The sequence below is a fragment of the Macrobrachium nipponense genome, chromosome 10 (genome assembly GCF_015104395.2).
Source record: "Macrobrachium nipponense isolate FS-2020 chromosome 10, ASM1510439v2, whole genome shotgun sequence".
In the NCBI taxonomy this organism is placed as follows: Eukaryota; Metazoa; Arthropoda; class Malacostraca; order Decapoda; family Palaemonidae; genus Macrobrachium; species Macrobrachium nipponense.
Window position 1 is genome coordinate 74,933,976 of NC_087204.1, and position 19,881 is coordinate 74,953,856.

At 43.0% G+C, this 19,881-nt stretch overlaps 1 protein-coding gene across 1 annotated transcript in view; it reads right to left on the reverse strand.

Annotated features, from left to right (window-relative positions):
- The window catches only part of LOC135224007 (protein KRI1 homolog), a 314,387-nt gene that overhangs the window by 281,036 nt on the left and 13,470 nt on the right, over positions 1-19,881 (reverse strand). Inside the window, exon 2 of the mRNA XM_064262932.1 lies at positions 7,386-7,528. Within this exon, the coding sequence (XP_064119002.1) occupies positions 7,386-7,528 (143 nt within the window). The remainder of the gene's footprint in view (positions 1-7,385; positions 7,529-19,881) is intronic.

A 19,881-nucleotide genomic window follows, 5' to 3' on the forward strand; every position in this document is an offset into this window, starting at 1 on the left:
TGTAAACTAGTATGTATTCATTCGCTCGGAAACTAGTTCCGCATATGAGGCGTCACTAAAAAACATAGAAAAATACAACATAAAAAGTGTCGAAAATCATCATAATCTCAAAATTTTTGTTGTAATCTAACCAGAAACTTATTTTTATTAATATACTGTGCTAAACTATAAAGGATTTTTATCATAGTATGCGTTTTTTAAAAGCGTCGTTAACTCGGAGCGTCGGAAGCGTCAGCGTCGTAACCTCGGAACAAGCGTCGTAACCCAGGACGGATTTTTCCATTGAACATTTAAGAAAAAGCGTCGTAACCTCGGAACGTCGTAAGCCGGAACCGTCGTAACCCGGGGACCGCCTGTATCTGAATCCCACCTTTGGAGGTGGGAAGGGACAGAATAGAAGGATTTTGGGAAACAAATGCATGCAGATGATTTACATCTTGGTTCCACCTGTTAGCATAGCTGACTTCGTGATTACTGTCACCCAAGTCTGCTTCTGCTTTACTAGAGTTGCCAGCGAGGTAGAGACCTATAAAGCTGGTGCACTCCAGATGATCTGTCAACTGGGCGTGACCACAATGTGACTAGACCAATATTGACCATACCATGAGGGCTAAGAAGTAAAATAAATATATATATATAAATATATATATCACCACCTGACCAACCTAGCCAAAGTTAAGGTGTGTTAACTAAGGCTTAAGAGTTAAGAAGTCGCCGTTGTCGGCGACTCAACAACTAAATTAAGAGCTCTTCCTAACCATTTTCTACAGGATAGGATGAGTGGTACTTCTTCCCCCCAAGATTGTGTCTGCAGACACGTATGGCCCTAGCGAGCAGCAGATCTCATATGCCATCTTCACATCTCGCAGGGAGTGTGAAGTGAACACAGAATTGCTTCACTAAAACATGGTACTCAGGATGTTGCTGAGTGCCATGCTCTGTTGAAATGCTTCCGAGGCCGCGCCCTCACCTCGTGAGCATTCAGATAAAAAGATTTCAAATCTTTGTGCAAACACAATGAAGGAGCATTTTTGAAAGAACTCCTTAACACTAAAGCCAGGGTGTTCTTCGATATGGGCAAGTCTGGTCTTTTTCGGAACACTGCAGATTGCCGAATGACTTCGACTTTCTTGAGTTTTATGTAGATAAAACTTGAGAGACCCGACAGGGCACAGGACTCTCTCTGGCTCCTGCCCACTAACTTGTGCCATCCTTGCTTCCAAGCTCCTGGCCCAAGGACAAAACGGGTTTCCATTCTTAGGCCACAACGGAAGGCTTAGAGAGCACACCGCCTTGTGTTCTCTAAAGCCAAAACTTGTGACGATGGCTTAAAATCTCACTAACCCTCTTTGTCGTATCTAGGGTGGTTAGAAGAAGGCTTTCCTGATCACATGCAAGAAGTTAACAGGTAGGAGAGGTTCGAATGCTTTGATATCAAGAACTTCAGACTATGTCTAAGTTCCATATTGAAAGCTTCGATCTGGACATGCACAGTCAGTCCGTCTGTACTAAAGTCAGGTGACCGACCAGTTGACCAGTCAGACGAATCAAGGACAGCAAGGCTGTACCCTGAAGACCATAAGGCACTATTCTTCGCTGAAGGATGAGTGTCTGGACTGCCTGGGCGATTCAATCTAAGCAAACCTTGGGGGTGTATCAACGCAACCCAACGTCGTCAGCGAATCAACTCCTGACTCGAGCTTCTGGTGCCAGGAGAAAGGAGCGAGGAGCAAAAAGGCGATTCAGTCCCGAAGGAAGAATGCCTGACAGTCCAACCTGGTCTCATGTTACACGATCATCGGGGTGTATAAACGCAACCGACTTCGTCAACAAGAAACTCAGGGCTACTATATGTCGCCTGATCTCGCACGAGTGTCTGACTCCGAGAAAACAGGTGAGACAAAAAGTAGATGTGGTGAGCGAGTTTTCGAGATTCCACAGAACTCAAAGATCGTGAAGGGCTTTGTTGTTTGACAGACGCAAATCTCTGAGCCCAGAGGCCGTCAACAACATATTTGCGTATTCTTTAATAGTTGTGACTGCCAGTTTATCCCATTCTTCAGACGGAAATGGAAGACGGTAATCTTATTCCTGTCAACATCTCGATAGTCTGAACGTAGTCAGACTCAGAGCGGAGAGGTTATAGGTACCTTTCGAGTTAGAGTAGACCGACTCTCTCGGAAAAGGTCCTTGGAAAGTGAACTAGGAAGTATGTGACCTCTGTGAATCCAGGATCCTGAAGGCCAACATGGGGCGATCAGCGTCATTGTCGCTCCCTGTGACGTCATAAATCCTCTTATTACATTTCCTAAGCGAATGAAAAAGGGGAAAAGAGACTAAACATCCATCCCCGTTCAATATCATAGGATGGCGTTTAATGGTACCGATCCCGGATCGAGAATAAGGGAGCAGAGAAGAAGAAGCCTCGTCCTCCTCAACATATCGAAGAGAAGAATGAAAGGGCGTCCCTAAAGTCTCCACAACTCTCAACTTACTTCTAAAGAAAGATTCCACTCGGAAGTGAATAGTTGCTGCCGTCGATCGAGACGATTCGTACGGACTTTTGCAATCCTGTAACGAACCTGTAGAGGATCGTTACATTCTACGCCTGTTGTTATAATAGGCTCTTTCTCGTAAACTCGAACAAGGACCGAGAGAAGATACTTCTTAAGATATGAGAGAGCTGTGGAATATCAGAGTTGATCTGGACCACTGGTTCCCAAAAACTCGTTTCGAGGACTGGAGGGATTACCGAATCGCTTTTACTTCTTTCAGATTAAGATCCAGGACATCTGAAACCCTATCCCGATGTCCGGCACCTTCTTTCTATCACCTCAGGTGATAGAGGCACTGAGAGATGTTCAGAATCATTCCTAGATCTTGAATAATATTTCAGTTTCCCGATAGGAAAAAACTGTTGTCTGAATTGCAGTCTATTCGGGGAAACAAATTTCTTCAGGAAGGAAATGGTCCCCAGCAAGCTCATCCATTCCCTCCCCGAGTATGCTTACTTCCATAATAAGGCTGCGCTTTGCCTAAGCAGGAGAGCATATAAAAGTGCAATGTTGCGGTAGACTCGTAGTTCCATACCGTGCGGTAACGAGCACCGAAAGGATTAAGAGATAACTCTGTTGAACATAGTAAGGCAAAACGAATGCAACGTTTATTCATTCACGTAAGAAATCCCCTCAATCTTAGGCTAAAGTCCGTGATTGTAGGACAGAGATACAGTTAGTCAGTCAATCCCGCAGGAGAGACGTAACCGTCAGCACAGAGATACGGTTAGTCAGTCAATCCCGCAGGAGAGAGAGACGTAACCTACAGCGCATGACAGCGCACGATCTGTTACTGGCTCGGTTGGACTGGAGGACAGACACAGCGTGACTGCGTGACAGCAGCAGCCAGCAGCTTATGAACGTCGTCTCTTAACTTTATGTCTGGGTTGCCAGCTACCCTATTCTACGAAGAAATAGGTCCGTATTTTTTTATTTTTTGAGCAAAAAGACTCTCAAGCTGGTATATTTAAGCGAAACAGAAAACGCTAAATATATAGATGCGTTTGTGTCGTCAGAACACTACCATACAACGGTAAAAGATAAATCGGAAACTCCTGGAAGGCTGCAGGGAGTAACAATTAAATGTCCTTAAAATAATAGACAATAGACCTCTCGGTTGCCATCCGAAGAGGTAACTACAGCAAGCGTATAAGACTTGAACCAACCAGAAGTAAAATAACGCAAGGCAAAATATGAAATTATATCACAATAAAGTTTGTTCATACTTACCTGGCAGACATATATATAGCTGAATTCGGAAATACAGCTACATACATATCTGACAGGCAAGTTTCATGAACAAAACTTAAGAGAATCGAAGCAGTCAGCTCAAGCTTCTTATGTTATTGGACATAAGCGTTCATTGACGTAGTCTACAAGTCTATTTCTTGTACGAGTCTGCGAATGACGAATGAGAGCTCTTCCGAATCTTGTCAATAAGAGCTTATTCGCTTACGCAATATCAAGTTAATGAGATTTTTGTCAATGAGAACTAACCCATTTACGGGACAAAGAGATATTTTGTCAATGAGGGGATACCTACTTACTTGACAAAACGATAGTATATTGTCAATGGGGGAAAGTCACTGAATTGACAAAACGTAATCCAGGAAGTCGAGCATTTAATTTTTCCGATTCCCGTCTCAAACGAGGAAGGGGCAAGAATCCTGTTAAGAGACTGGGCTTACGGCAGGTAGAACGACGATGTTCAATTCGGCAGCGTAGTCCCGACTAGAAACTAACAAAATCTATCATCTGAAAAACCCTTTCAGATGTGCTAAAAAGCTTGCAAAACTATCCTGGGAAGAGGAAGAAACTCTCCAACCAGCTTCCTCTCCCGTATCAAAACTAATGCCTGCTAAAGCTTAAAATTTATTGGCAGTGTGGCAAAGGAAGTCCTGTCTTGCGCTTTCCTGAAGAGCGTCCTTTTTGATGAGTGCCTTTGCAAGAATCCTACTGAACGTTGCCGAGAGTCCTGACGTGCAGGACATCGAGCCTTTACATAACCCGTAACTGCCTTATCGCAAAGTCTTGACTGCGGTAGTGGCAACTTAAATTTATTGGCAGAATGGCAAAGGTTGCGGTAGAGCAAACGAGATCTTCCCTTGAGCTTTCCTTAACTCCATCCACCTATGCGAAAAGCAATATTAATTGACAGAGACCTCTTGAATTCACGAAACCCGATGTCTTGCTGGGTTTCGAAGAAGAAGTTGTCTGTTCACTTTAAGCTTCCTCCGAAGCACTGCCTACTTAACATTCTTTGCAGGTGAGGTAGAAGGTATCACCGAAGGTAGAGGTAAAAATTCTTTAGGCCCAATTCTGAAACAAGAGCTTGAAGAGTTCAACAGAAACGTTCAGCCAGGCGACACACCTGGCGTGCGCTGGTGCACGCTCGGCGTGCGCTGGTGCACGCTCGGCGTCCACTGGCGCGCGCGCTCGGCGTGCACCCGCGCGCGCCTGGAGTCCATCCGAGCGTCCAGTCCAAGTCGAGAGGGAACGCCTTCTTATTGTGACAGTAAAAAAGCTTGAGCATCCGCTCTCCAAAGCTTCCTGCTACTATGACTTCTTTTACGTATTTCTCGGTGGAAAGACGGACACGAGTTCAGGCGACGTTCGCCTTCTTACTTCTCACTGAAACGCATAACGAGAGAGAGAGAGAGAGGACGTGAAGCGTCCTCTTCTATAAAGCTTCTATTTAGAGGGCGCGAGTCCTTCCGAAAGCTCCAACCTCTGCACGGGAAGGACGCTTCGGAGGACGAGAAGCAATCTTTCAGGATTCGTGCACGCGCACGCACTTTGGCAGTCTGGGGATTTTCATCAGAAACTGCCGAAGGCACGCCAGATCGGTGGGGGTTCCTTGTAACCCTCCTTAGGCTTTCGACATGCTCCCTCCCCAGGTCCTGGGAGTCAAGCAGAGGTCCCGGCCTAGAGGCGAAACGAGGCCGATCTGACGCACCCTCCACTACACAAGGGGTATCACTGCACTTCTGCACTTCACTTTTACTCTCTAAAGCAAGCACTTTCGATTCTAAGTTACGAATCGAAAGAGTATCAGAAAAAGGGCAACTCCTCTACAGACACTGCTTAGGGCCCGAAGGCAACACTGCAGGGTTAGGAGTAACAATTACAGAAGTAGCACTTCACAGCAATGAAGGAGAGCGAGCACCTCTCGTAGACATATTCATAGCCCGTAGGCCATACTACAAGGTTAGGAAAAATAAAGTCTACAGGAAGGTTAGCAGGTTCACTACCCTGACTTTTGTTACTGATTAATTGCGTACATACGAATCATACGTCTTCCTTACGGAATTAGACATGTTTACTGATTAATTGCGTACATACGAATCATACGTGCTTCCTTACGGAATAGACAAAGTAATCACACTCCTTACATGACAAATCTCAACAAAGAAGCAAGACCCATACCCCTCGTACATACCAAGTGCGGATCTACCGAAGCTTTCGGTAGCCACACCCTATCTTTGCAGACAACCCCGTCTGAAACTAGCCTAACTAGATTCAGATATTTTATGCAATAAATGAATCAAATTCAAATCAATTTAAGATAGCGTATGCCTAGCCACAAATCCAAGTAAATAAATCAAAAGACAATTAGGATACTTAGCGGCAATGAAGTTTCCAAAATCCTAAGACGGAGGTACTGAAAACAGGTGTTTTCAGCACCGGCGACAGAAAAATTATGAATAGAAAATGGGAATGGTTCCTGATACCCGCCTCCCAGCGGCGGGAATGGGTACTAACCACCTGGCCGACCACTGCGTGTGTCGGAAGTTTTTAAAATTCTGTCGGACTTCAGAAAATACAGCTATATATATATCTGACAGGTAAGTTTCATGAACAAACTGAGGTTTCCAGGTAACTATCTAGAGGGCGTACAGGTAACGATCACCTGACCACCTGTCGGCGATTGCCGCGAGTTTTGAAAATCTGTCGTGACGTCAGAGAATATAGCTATGTATATAACTGCCAGGTCAGTTACATATTTAAAAATATGAACACTTAAAAGAATAACTATTGGCTCATCATCCATAAACACTGTACGTAGTGGCATTGAGGAACTTAGGAATATCTATTGATAATGAAATATCGATGAAAAATCATATATTGTACGTATATGTACTGTAAAAACCTGTAGCTATCATATTAGAAACACTGCATTTATCAGAAAATATTTAAATGAAGATACTTTGAAAACAGCAATATATACCCAAATACTTTTGAGGCTTGACTATTGTAACGTTATATACTACTGTCTTTCTAACTATGTACCTACTAAGAAAATTGCAAGGAGTAAAGACAGAATAACCCTGCCACTAATTGAGCTACATTGGCTCCCAGTAAAACCAAGAATAGAATACAAAATACTTCTTACAGTCTTGAAAGCACTAAAATATGGGGAACCAACTTATCTAAGAATCTGCTTAAGTTTCTTTATACCTGAAATGAATATTGTGATCAAACATGCAAGACAAGCAGACTTAATAGGCTATTTGAACCTAGAACAAATTGTTTAAATCGGCGAGAGAGCATTTGAACATTGCGCACCAAGGCTATACAACAAAATACCGCCTGAGGTCAAGATATTACAAGAAGAATGCAAATTTAAAAAATAACTCAAGACTCTCCCATTCTGCAGGAGCTACAATACTGATGAGAAAACACTAAAAGACAATTATAAAATATACAAAGCAACATATTTAGAAAACAAAAAGGCTTGCCAGAGAGGGAATCATCCCTGTGGAGAGCTGTATATAAAACCAAACATGAAAAAATGAACAAATGAATGTAACTATGCAATCAATCACTTACATTTTTCATATTCCTCTTTATATCTCCATTTATCATAGCGCTCAGCATAGTCTTCATTTATCTTGAAATTAACTTCCTCTCCCGAGTCGCTATCAAAAATATCCTTATCTTTGGACATCTTTACTTGGCTGGAAACATTTACTCTGAAAAAATTTATTCTAGTTGGTATTACAAAATACACAATTACTAAATTTATTAAAAAATTAATTCACACAGCTAGGTACCAAATTAACAACAAAATCACACCAATACGCTAGTCTTTATCTAATTACCGTTTTAAAAAACTAGTTTAAGAGATCACTCAGTTAATATTCTTAATTCTTAATTCTCATGTGACTAGTATGAAGAGCTTTTCCAAAATTGAAAGTAATCATAAAAAGAGTAGCTTTTCCAAAATCAAGAGTAAACATACAGAGTAGCTTTTCCAAAAATAAGAGTAAACATACAAAGAGTAAAATTAAGTTCAAGAATTACAAATATTAGGCTGTACAAAATTAGTTTCTAATAGCTAGGGTAAACGACTGGGCGGTGATGTAGCAGCCACCTCTTCCGGAACGTGACCACCTTCCCAAAAAAGTACAGTAGTACCTCGAGATATGAAATTAATCCGTTCCGAGGTGCCCTTCGTATCATGAGGTTTTCGTATCTTGGACCACATTTTACATGTAAAATGGCTAATCCGTTCCAAGCCCTCCAAAAACACCCTAGTAAATTTCATAATAAAGCTAAATTGACCTATAAACAATGAAATACTACAACAATTTGGACCATTCATTACCTAAATTAAGAATAAAAATGCAAAATCTGTAAATAGTGTATATTAGTGTACAAGAAATATTATTACTGTAACGTAAAATGTGGAAGCTTACCTTTCGAGTGAGGCTACGTACATATGTAACTATCCAAGGAAGATTGCTTCTGCCTACTTTTCACAAATGTTCCGTGTGAGCTTTTCGGGGGGTGTCTTCTACAAATGATTGCACTTTATGAAAAGCGGCTTTAATTTCTGCCGTTTTTTTTTTTTTTTTTTTTTTTTTTTTACATATGTACGTACATACACTTTAAAAATATATGTACGTACTACATACGTAACTATCCAAGGAGGAGATTGCTTCTGCCTACTTTCACAATGTTCCTGTGTGAGCCTTTTCGGGGGGTGTTCTTCTACAAATGATTGCACTTTATGAAAAGCTGCTTTAATTTCTCCTGCCGTTTTTTCTTCTTTTTTTTATTTTTAACTTTTTTTTAAACTTTTTTTACTTTACGTGTTTTTTTTTATTTTTATTTATTTATTTATTTATTTTTTTTTACAGAATTTCAACTTTCTTTTTTTGCACCTCATGACTCTGTTGGCCCTGGTGTCCATCAAAACCCTGTTCAACCAAATGCTCTCTCTGCAACTGATTTGGGTACTGAATGGTTGGCTGCTGACCTTCAACATAAACTGAAGTGCCTTGATTATACATACTACTGGTATGCATGTTGTAAATGATTGGTCTACACCCTCTGTTCAGCAGGGAGTGGAGATTCCACCAACCTTGCAAAGTTTCCAGTTATCCCATGAGAGAGACCTTGATCACTTATCTCATGTGAGAGATCTTGGTCACTTTCTTTTTTAAATACGTACACATAGACGATCCCGAAAACGAATACCGTGTGTGTACTATAACAATGCTGGTACCGAGTGGCCAAGCCACGCCACCACGTGTACATAGTAGATGCATGATGGGAGGGACGCTGGCCAATAGGAGAGAAGGATTTCATGGCTGCGACTAGCATCAGGAACCAATGGGAGAGCAGGAGGATGGTGGCGAGTCTACTAGTATTACTAAGAGGTCGGCTGGTAGAGCGGCAGCGCGGATTTCAAAATTGTTATCCGGGCGAATCTCGGACTTTCAGAAACCTTTCGTATCTTGAAAACTTTTTATGTAGAGCCGTTAAATTTTTTGTATTGGCTTTCGTATCTCGAGTTTTAAGTAAGTTGAGCCTTTCGTATCTCAAGGTACCACTGTACTTGAATCCTCTGCCATGACCTCCTATTTCTCTTTATATCTCCAAGAGTTGTGGCCCATCTAGGCAACACACTGACACCTCTACACTCCTCTCAAAGTAAGCGTTTTCTCCTAAATTACAAAATAATGGCATAATTTCCCTTTAAACAGAGGTTAACGAAGGTTTAGCCATGCGCAGTGCTAACTTACTGCCATGGCGCTCTCGACCTGTTTACTTAAAACACCCTAAATGTAGACAATTGACATCATCTCGATGTTTGCTGAGTCACTTGAGGAGAGCTGCTTCTATGGATCTGATAAGAAAAATAAAAAGGAAACTCAATGTGCAAGCTTGCCGCATCAAACGCCTAACCAGCAAGTGTAAGTTTGAGTCCTATCCTCAACCTGAAGGTGGAGAGGCCAGTCACTCTTGCATCCTTACCTCTAGAACCACACACCATAGGCAAGATGCAACTTGTCCTCTTGAAGGAGCTGGGTAAGCAAACACAACTTGTGAGAATCCACAACCAGTCCAAGGAAGAGGTCAAGGACCTGTGGGCAGACTTGAAGGAAAAGATATAAATGTGGTCCTAATGAGACTGCACCTACCTTCCAGTCTGACATAATCTTCAGTGAAGAAAAGTATCAAGCTACTGGCACTGCTCACTCTCTGAGAGCTAACAGTGGGTATCCAACTGCAGAGAAGTTTCTCATGATCTCGTAAGACTTGGAGGAGGACATGTCGTTAGACATTTCTGCATCGGAAGTCAGCAGCGGAAAAATGTATCAACACTCAACAATGGGTGTCAATCCTTTGTAGGTACAGCAACACACCAATAAGACAAAAGTAATGACTGATCTGGATCAACCAATACAAAGTCCAACGTGCAGGAGATCATGAAAGATTCAGACTCACCAGCAGATGCTGAATGACTGCGCATCCGAGATAGTCATGACATGACACCCACCTTTTGAAGTATGATGTTGAAAATGACCATGCAAATAATTTACTTTGCTCGCCAATGATGTTAAGAGATGAGATAATGATTCTCATGAGGTCCCTGTGATGGAAAGACAAAAGTTTCTCATCAGTAGTTGAATCTTAACCAAGGTGAAACAATACTACTTAGTGAATGACTATGGTGAATGTGGACTTAAGTCTTCACAGTTGAATTGATAGGAGTGAACTCTCATGATTCTGATCATAGAAAAAGTCCCATAGATGACACTCAAACTGTCTGAAGAAAATCATTCTGCATCATCGCAGCAGCAGATGGGGCAGGTGCAATAAACAGAAGACTACAGATTTCTGTTGTACCATGTGGTAAACAGAAAGATGATAATGAGACATATGTCTGAAATTTCTCGCAACAGCAAATGTAGAGCACGAGACATGGGGCTTTTATGAGAATTCCAAGCCAACCAGAAACCTAAGTCTGTGGTTGCCGGGCAGAGAGATTTGAATTGGTAGTTAATCCTCGACAGAGGAGAGACAATACTAAGATGAACAGAATCTCAGAGAGAAGCTGAACTTGTTGTTCCCAAAATGCTAGAAACAGTAGTACTGGAGAGGCATCCAAACTTCTCAGTGCAATCCATCCTGAACAGACTGATGTATGTTTGGTATGATCCTAAGATTGAACCAAAAACATAGGAGTAGACTCCACAGTATTCCTCTTATTTCCTTGTTCATTCTGGTGTAATCAGAAGTAGGGGGGGAAAAAAAAAGAGAGGAGGATTGACTGTTCTTGCCCGCTCTTCTCTGAACTTCGTGTTATCACTCTGTCAAACGAAGCATTCATTTTCTATACCTGTTTCGTTCGCGCGAACGTGAGTGAAAGTTGAGCAGAGTTAAATACAGTAAAAGCTAAAGAGAACTTGCCATATTTTGCTACGAATCTATCTTCCCCATGGTCGAACCTCACGGAGAGGTCTACACAGAGGACCTCCTCCTATCTCCTTCAGATGCCTTGTCCTGAGGAACAGCGACATCGATCTTGGCACCTGAAGAATAGCCATTCCTGGCTTTCACAAGTGGGTCCAAGCCACCGACACGGCTCGGTCCCTTCTCTCGCCCTGTGCCACTGTCATGATGGAGAGAAGACTATCTATCACTGACTGTGGATGTACGACCCCCTTTGGAGGTTATACACTCCTAGAGACTCATACATGAGTACCTAACACAGCCCAGGTTCCATGAGCAGCGCCCTTGGAACCAGAGACAGGAGAAGGAACCTGGGTTCGAACTATTAGGGCTCTCGAGACACTATATTTAGGGGATAGTATCCTGGTTCCCGCTCGGGAAGGAGCAGGTGAGCCGAAGAGACAGCCAATTACTCCCTCCCCAGGGAAAGGATGCAGGCCCCTTCTTAGGGAGCGGAGAAAATACCTTCCTCTTCTTAGGCCGTGGAAGCCTTCCCAGAGGGAGGTGAGGAGGCATCAGATAACAAAGACGATGACATCCATGAAAACTTGCTGCAACACGGGAATGTAGGGTGCTATGTCATGGCAAGGGACTGCTCTGATCAAGAGCAGAGAGTTCGTTTGGTAGAGCCGAGCACTTGGCTCAGCAGAGCTGGCTGGTCGAGCCAAGTCGAGTGAGCTGAACAGATCACCACTACATAATTATGAGCGGTAATCGTCAGCAAAGAACTATCACTTCTTCCCAATTAACTATTCTCTTTCTAGGCCCAAGCTCCAAGAAGAAGAATAAAGAGGGATTCTGAGTCTGCTTTCTTACGTGTTCGCCTAAGGTCCAAAGACACGAGGACGGCACTTGACCATTCACCTAGGTGTTGCATGTAGTACCAAACCCTGCATAGCTCCAAACCAGACTGAAAAGCAAACTCATCTGTACTGGTGAGGCTCTTCTTGTTATCCAAGCACTTGTGATAGCAAGCGCTAAAGAATTCACAAGAATTCCCACACTCGGTGAGAAAACCCGACTCATGCAAGACAATAATTGGGCGAGCCTTGTCTCACCTTGGTTCTTGGCAATATGATGAAGCCGAACACTCGGCGAGAGCCAGCAAAACCAAGGGATCCAGGCTCTTGGCAAAACTCCCGGTTATTGTAATAATTATTGAGAATACCCATTGCCTGTGTGTTTGGAAATTACATAAAGCCAAATTACTCTGAGAATGCTGGAAATTCCAAGGAATTTAATCGCTAAGCAAGAACTGCAATTTTTTGTTATAATTACTGGGAATATTCATCTCGCCTGAGTGTTTGGAAATTAAAGAAAACCATAACACTCTGAGAATGCCAGAGATTCCAAGGAATTCGGGCATTCAGCGAGATTCCCAGGCATCGAATATCAATTATTAGGAATTCTCTTCTTGCCTGAGTGTTTGCAAATCATTTAAGACCAAAACACTCAGAGTGCTAAAAATTCTAAAGAATTTAAGTGCTCGGTGAGACCCCTGAATTTTGTCAAATGATCATTGAGGAGGAACAGGCATATAAATCAGCCCTTTAAGCAAGCATTTAGGACTGAATCTCAACAGAATATGCACTCAAGGCTCCCAAAACGCAAGAAACCATAGGGGACTGCAAATTGAAATCCATCTAAAGGACAGAAAGAGTCAGGCAGAACATAGTCTCCAGGTGTTCAAATCCTAAGAATCTAAACACTAGATGTCTAGACAGGTCTCTCTGTCAATGACAAATCCTTCCTCAATGATGTGGACTTACATCCAGTGGGACCTTAAGATCCTTACATGAATGTAGTCCCCTGATGCTGAATCCTGCAGAGAGCACACTGCAGGATCCCTCCTATTCACCTACCCCCTCCTGGTGTAGCCATAGGAAGTAGAAGGAATAGGTGAGGAAGACTGGACGCTCTCATCACCTTGCTGGCAGAACTAGCAGGAGAAGCGAGTTGCGGGCAGCCATCAACCTGTGGTGATGGCCACAACACGAGTCTAGGAGAACATTCTTGTCTTGGAGAAACACTTTTCCATGGAGGGTTACAAAACTCTCACACAAGAGGAGAATTGTTCACCGCCACCAAGACCAGTCAGCCATGGTCTGGGTGGAGCTGAGCATGCACTTAACTGGGGAGGGACGGTACTGTCTTCCAACGCATTGCAGGCCTCATCGAGGACGAAACCTCTCAAGAGGACTGAATGGGGGATCCCCTACCAGTCTCAAAAAGTGCACAGTCCCGCGGGACCATCACGTCATCCCTGGTTACCAAGCAATCACCAGCAAGGCGTGAGTCTCCTAAGCGACAAACTCCTTTCTTCCACTCTGTGCCTGAGTCATGACCTTGAGCAGACTCCTCGTCATCGACTCTAGCTGCACGCAAATCCATAAATTTACATACACTCAGGGAATCTTGCAAACAAGCGCCCAGCACAAAACTAGTCTTAGGGGCAAAACCTCTAGGACTAGCAACAGAAGTGTGAACCGAAGTTTGTGCTTCTACAGCTCCCAACACAGTAAACCCTGGGGACAGAGTGATGGTTCCTGGAAGACCCAACTGCCTACTCAGTTTGAGGAAGCAAACCTTTAGAAGTCACTTGATGAGCCTTCTTCGGCAGGGAGCCTTATAGGTCGAAGGGGAGGAGGTTGAAGGAAAATATGATGATTATGAAGAGGAACATGATGAGACTTGACGAGCTCTCTTCCTCCTCGACTACTTCTCCAAATTCTGCAAGACTTCTTTTACAGGATGAGGCACATTAACCAGCAGAAGTAGAGTTAATAATCACATGGCAGCCACAAAGGCATTGTCCAGTGACAAAACTCCAGGATAGCAGAGGCAAATTAATATGATTTTCAGCAGGGGAAGAGTGAATACACTCTAGGACCAATATCAGAGCATGCTACGAGTTACAGGTAAAAATTCTGAGGTTAGGATAGCCAACAAAGAGATATCCAACCATCTACTGCTGTAATATTAACTATCACCACTTTTTTTGCAAAAGAAAGAAAATATAATTTAAAAAATAAGGATACTCCTCTTGCATCCAAGGGCACTTCCCTCAGCAATGAAACGAGATACCTAAAACACCAACACTACACGAGGGAACCCCCTCTTCTTCATCCAATAAGCTAGTGAAAGGATGAAAGAGAAGAACTACCGAGAAAAACAAAGGACAAACCTCCAAAGTTCCCCACGGCAATTTCCAAAGCATAAGCATAAATTTCAAATGAATACACTGTCTCGCCCTGACATTAAAGGGCAAAAATATGTAATAAGGGTGCAGACACACCCTTGCCGCCAACCTTTAACATAAAGTAGAAAGGTGGCTAGCAAGGCTATCACAAAAAGTGGGTCTGAATATTAATGATTAAAATCAATTATTATTGAATACAACTATGTATATACCCATTCAAAGTAATAAAAGACAAATCCTAGCAAGAAAATTATGACTAAAGGCTAGTTATCAAGAGCTCACAAATATACATCTTCAATGGAAGATGGCAAGCTGTGATGGTAATTGCTTCATAGCAAAGAAAGATAAAGGAAAGGAGAACGCATTTTCGAGAAGTTCGGCAGTGAGGAGGCTTTCGCGCCCGTGTTGGAGGCGTCTATCTTCGTGGTGGTTCTGGAATCGTCGGGCGAGTTGTAGAGCGCAAAAACGCGCCAACATTCCGTGAGAAACGCCGCGATTTCTGATGCAATACTTCGTCTAGATTCATCTAAGAAGTTCTAGAAATCCCTGGAGTCGGTGACGTTCGCCGTAGGCTCCGCCCCCAGAGTGCTGTATAAATACGACGAACGAACTTTGGAGAGCAGTGATCGTAGAAGAGAGAGAGAGAGATCGTAAAAGAGAGATCACCAGTTTAGTCACAGAGAGCTACAGATCAGTTTATTAGTGAGAGATCAGCAGCAGCAGAGATCTTCCGTGAGATACGAGAAAAAAGGAACCGACGAAGTATCAATCAGAAGAAGAGTTATTCGAGAGTTGGTTGGCTATTGGTCTAGTCGTCTTCAGGTGTGGTCTACCGTGTTAGCTCGACGTCAGGCAGACTTCAGAGAAGAAAAGGTCCTGTTACAGGTGTTGAGGAATTCCTGCCTTACAAGATTAGTTAGTTTCTGCAATACGGAGCCAAGAGGGTGTCCGCAATCGCCGATCTACATTTATGAAGCCACCTCTTCGAAGTGCCAAACTGTTTAGCAAGTATTCTTATTATCTCACTGTTTCCCCCAGTTCATGCAGTGTAAGATTCTATCGTTTTATGTAAATAGGAGATACCATTCTGCATTTACCTTTGTTAGTAAGCTTGTAAATAAACCTTTGTTGTGTTAGTGTTTCTTTCTATATTCATATCCCCAGTTTCAGCTGTTTGTGTTGATATAGATATATTTTTTCTTTTTTTTTCATATCGAACCTGAAGCAGACCTCCCTCAGAGGCCGTAACATTGTCTCTGAGATCCGTGGGTCCGTAACACAAGCAAAGTAGTGTTTACATCCGGGCAGGCGGGCCTACCTGCCTACCAGATGATACTTACAGCCTAACTATCTTGTTCAAGAATTTAACGGCCATTCTCCAGCCTACACTGAAAATAATTCCTAATGTAAAGGACCGAGGATTTGCATATTGTGTAGGAACAAATATGCACACCCTTGCCGCCGACCCATAACACAAAGTAGAAAGGTGGCTAGCAAGGCTATTACATAAAGTTAATTAATTTTTAACATCAAATATAATATGATATTGTTATGATACAATAAAGTTTGTTCATACTTACCTGGCAGATATATATATATAGCTGTATTTTCTGAAGTCCGACAGAATTTTAAAAACTTCCGACACACGCAGTGGTCGGCCAGGTGGTTAGTACCCATTCCCGCCGCTGGGAGGCGGGTATCAGGAACCATTCCCATTTTCTATTCATAATTTTTATTTCCACTGTCCCCTGAGGGGAGGTGGGTGGGTACTTGATTATATATATCTGCCAGGTAAGTATGAACAAACTTTATTGTAACATAACAATATCATTTTGTTCATGAAACTTACCTGTCAGATATATATATATAGCTGAATCCCACCTTTGGAGGTGGGAAGGGACAGAATAGAAGGATTTTGGGAAACAAATGCATGCAGATGATTTACATCTTGGTTCCACCTGTTAGCATAGCTGGCTTCGTGGTTACTGCCACGTAAGTCTGCTTGTGCTACTAGAGTTGCCAGCGAGGTAGAGACCTATATAGCTGGTGCACTCCAGATGATCTGTCAACAGGGGCGAGACCACGACGTGACTAGACCATATTGACCATACCATGAGGGCTAAGAAGTAAAAAAAATAAATATATATATATATATATATATCACCACCTGACCAACCTAGCCAAGTTAAGGTGTTTTAACTAAGGCTTAAGAGTTAAGAAGTCGCCGTTGTCGGCGACTCAACAACTAAATTAAGAGCTCTTCCTAACCATTTTCTACAGGATAGGATGAGTGGTACTTCTTGCCTCCAAGATTGTGTCTGCAGACACGTATGGCCCTAGCGAGCAGCAGATCTCATATGCCATCTTCACATCTCGCAGGGAGTGTGACATGAACACAGAGTTGCTTCGCTAAAACATGGTACTCAGGATGTTGCTGAGTGCCATGCTCTGTTGAAATGCTTCCGAGGCCGCGCCCTCACCTCGTGAGCATTCAGATAAAAAAGATTTCAAATCTTTGTGCAAACACAATGAAGGAGCATTTTTGAAAGAATCCTTAACACTAAAGCCAGGCTGTTCTTCGATATGGGCAAGTCTGGTCTTTTTCGGAACACTGCAGATTGCCCGAATGACTTCGACTTTCTTGGGTTTTATGTAGATAAAACTTGAGAGACCCGACAGGGCACAGGACTCTCTCTGGCTCCTGCCCACTAACTTGTGCCATCCTTGCTTCCAAGCTCCTGGCCCAAGGACAAAACGGGTTTCCATTCTTAGGCCACAACGGAAGGCTTAGAGAGCACACCGCCTTGTGTTCTCTAAAGCCAAAACTTGTGACGATGGCTTAAAATTTCACTAACCCTCTTTGTCGTATCTAGGGTGGTTAGAAGAAGGCCTTCCTGATCACATGCAAGAAGTTGACAGGTAGGAGAGGTTCGAATGCTTTGACATCAAGAACTTCAGACTACGTCTAAGTTCGATATTGAAAGCTTCGATCTGGACATGCACAGTCAGTCCGTCTGTACTAAAGTCAGGTGACCGACCAGTTGACCAGTCAGACGAATCAAGGACAGCAAGGCTGTACCCTGAAGACCATAAGGCACTATTCTTCGCTGAAGGATGAGTGTCTGGACTGCCTGGGCGATTCAATCTAAGCAAACCTTGGGGGTGTATCAACGCAACCCAACGTCGTCAGTGAATCAACTCCTGACTCGAGCTTCTGGTGCCAGGAGAAAGGAGCGAGGAGCAAAAAGGCGATTCAGTCCCGAAGGAAGAATGCCTGACAGTCCAACCTGGTCTCATGTTACACGATCATCGGGGGTGTATAAACGCAACCGACTTCGTCAACAAGAAACTCAGGGCTACTATATGTCGCCTGATCTCGCACGAGTGTCTGACTCCGAGAAAACAAACAGGTGAGACAAAAAGTAGATGGTGAGCGAGTTTCGAGATTCCACAGAACTCAAAGATCGTGAAGGGCTTTGTTGTTTGACAGACGCAAATCTCTGAGCCCAAAGGCCGTCAACAACATATTTGCATATTCTTTAATAGTTGTGATGCCACTATCCCATTCTTCAGACGGAAATGGAAGACGGTAATCTTATTCCTGTCAACATCTCGATAGTCTGAACGTAGTCAGACTCAGAGCGGAGATGGTTATAGGTACCTTTCGAGTTAGAGTAGACCGACTCTCTCGGAAAAGGTCCTTGGAAAAGTGATCTAGGAAGTATGTGACCTCTGTGAATCCAGGATCCTGAAGGCCAACATGGGGCGATCAGCGTCATTGTCGCTCCCTGTGACGTCCTAAATCCTCTTATTACATTTCCTAAGCGATTGAAAAAGGGGAAAAGAGACTAAACATCCATCCCCGTTCAATATCATAGGATGGCGTTTAATGGTACCGATCCCGGATCGAGAATAAGGGAGCAGAGAAGAAGAAGCCTCTTCGTCCTCAACATATCGAAGAGAAGAATGAAAGGGCGTCCCTAAAGTCTACACAACTCTCAACTTACTTCTAAAGAAAGATTCCACTCGGAAGTGAATAGTTGCTGCCGTCGATCGAGACGATTCGTACGGACTTTTGTAATCCTGTAACGAACCTGTAGAGGATCGTTACATTCTACGCCTGTTGTTATAATAGGCTCTTTCTCGTAAACTCGAGCAGGGACCGAGAGAAGATACTTCTTAAGAAATGAGAGAGCTGTGGAAAATCAGAGTTGATGTGGACCACTGGTTCCAAAAACTCGTTTCGAGGACTGGAGGGACGACCGAATTGCATTTACTTCTTTCAGATTAAGATCCAGGACATCTGAAACCCTATCCAGATGTCCGGCACCTTCTTTCTATCATGACGCACTGAGAGATGTTCAGAATCATTCCTAGACCTTGAATAATATTTCAGTTTCCCGGTAGGAAAAAACTGTGGTCTGAATTGCAGTCTATTCGGGGAAACAAACTTCTTCAGGAAGGAAATGGTCCCCAGCAAGCTCATCCATTCCCTCCCCGAGTATGCTTACTTCCCTAATAAGGCTGCGCTTTGCCTAAGCAAGAGAGCATATAAAAGTGCAATGTTGCGGTAGACTCGTAGTTCTATACTGTGCGGTAACGAGCACCGAAAGGATTAAGAGATAACTCTGTTGAACATAGTAAGGCAAAACGAATGCAACATTTATTCATTCACGTAAGAAATCCCCTCAATCTTAGGCTAAAGTCCGTGATTGTAGGACAGAGATACAGTTAGTCAGTCAATCCCGCAGGAGAGAGTAACCGCCAGCACAGAGATACGGTTAGTCAGTCAATACCCGCAGGAGAGAGAGACGTAACCTACAGCGCATGACAGCGCACGATCTGTTAGCTTGGCTCGGTTGGACAGTCAGACAACAGCAAGCAGCCAGCAGCTTACGAACGTCGTCTCTTAACTTTTATGTCTGGGTTGCCAGCTACCCTATTATACGAAGAAATAGGTCCGTTATTTTTTGAGCAAAAAGACTCTCAAGCTGGTATATTTAAGCGAAACAGAAAACGCTAAATATATAGATGCGTTTGTGTCGTCAGAACACTACCATACAACGGTAAAAGATAAATCGGAAACTCCTGGAAGGCTGCAGGGAGTAACGATTAAATGTCCTTAAATAGACAATAGACCTCTCGGTTGCCATCCGAAGAGGTAACTACAGCAAGCGTATATGACTTGAACCAACCAGAAGTAAAATAACGCAAGGCAAAATATGAAATTATATCACAATAAAGTTTTTTTTCTTTTTTTTTTTGTTCATACTTACCATGGCAGATCATATATAGCTGAATTCGGAAATACAGCTACATACATATCTGACAGGCAAGTTTCATGAACAAAACTTAAGAGAATCGAAGCAGTCAGCTCAAGCT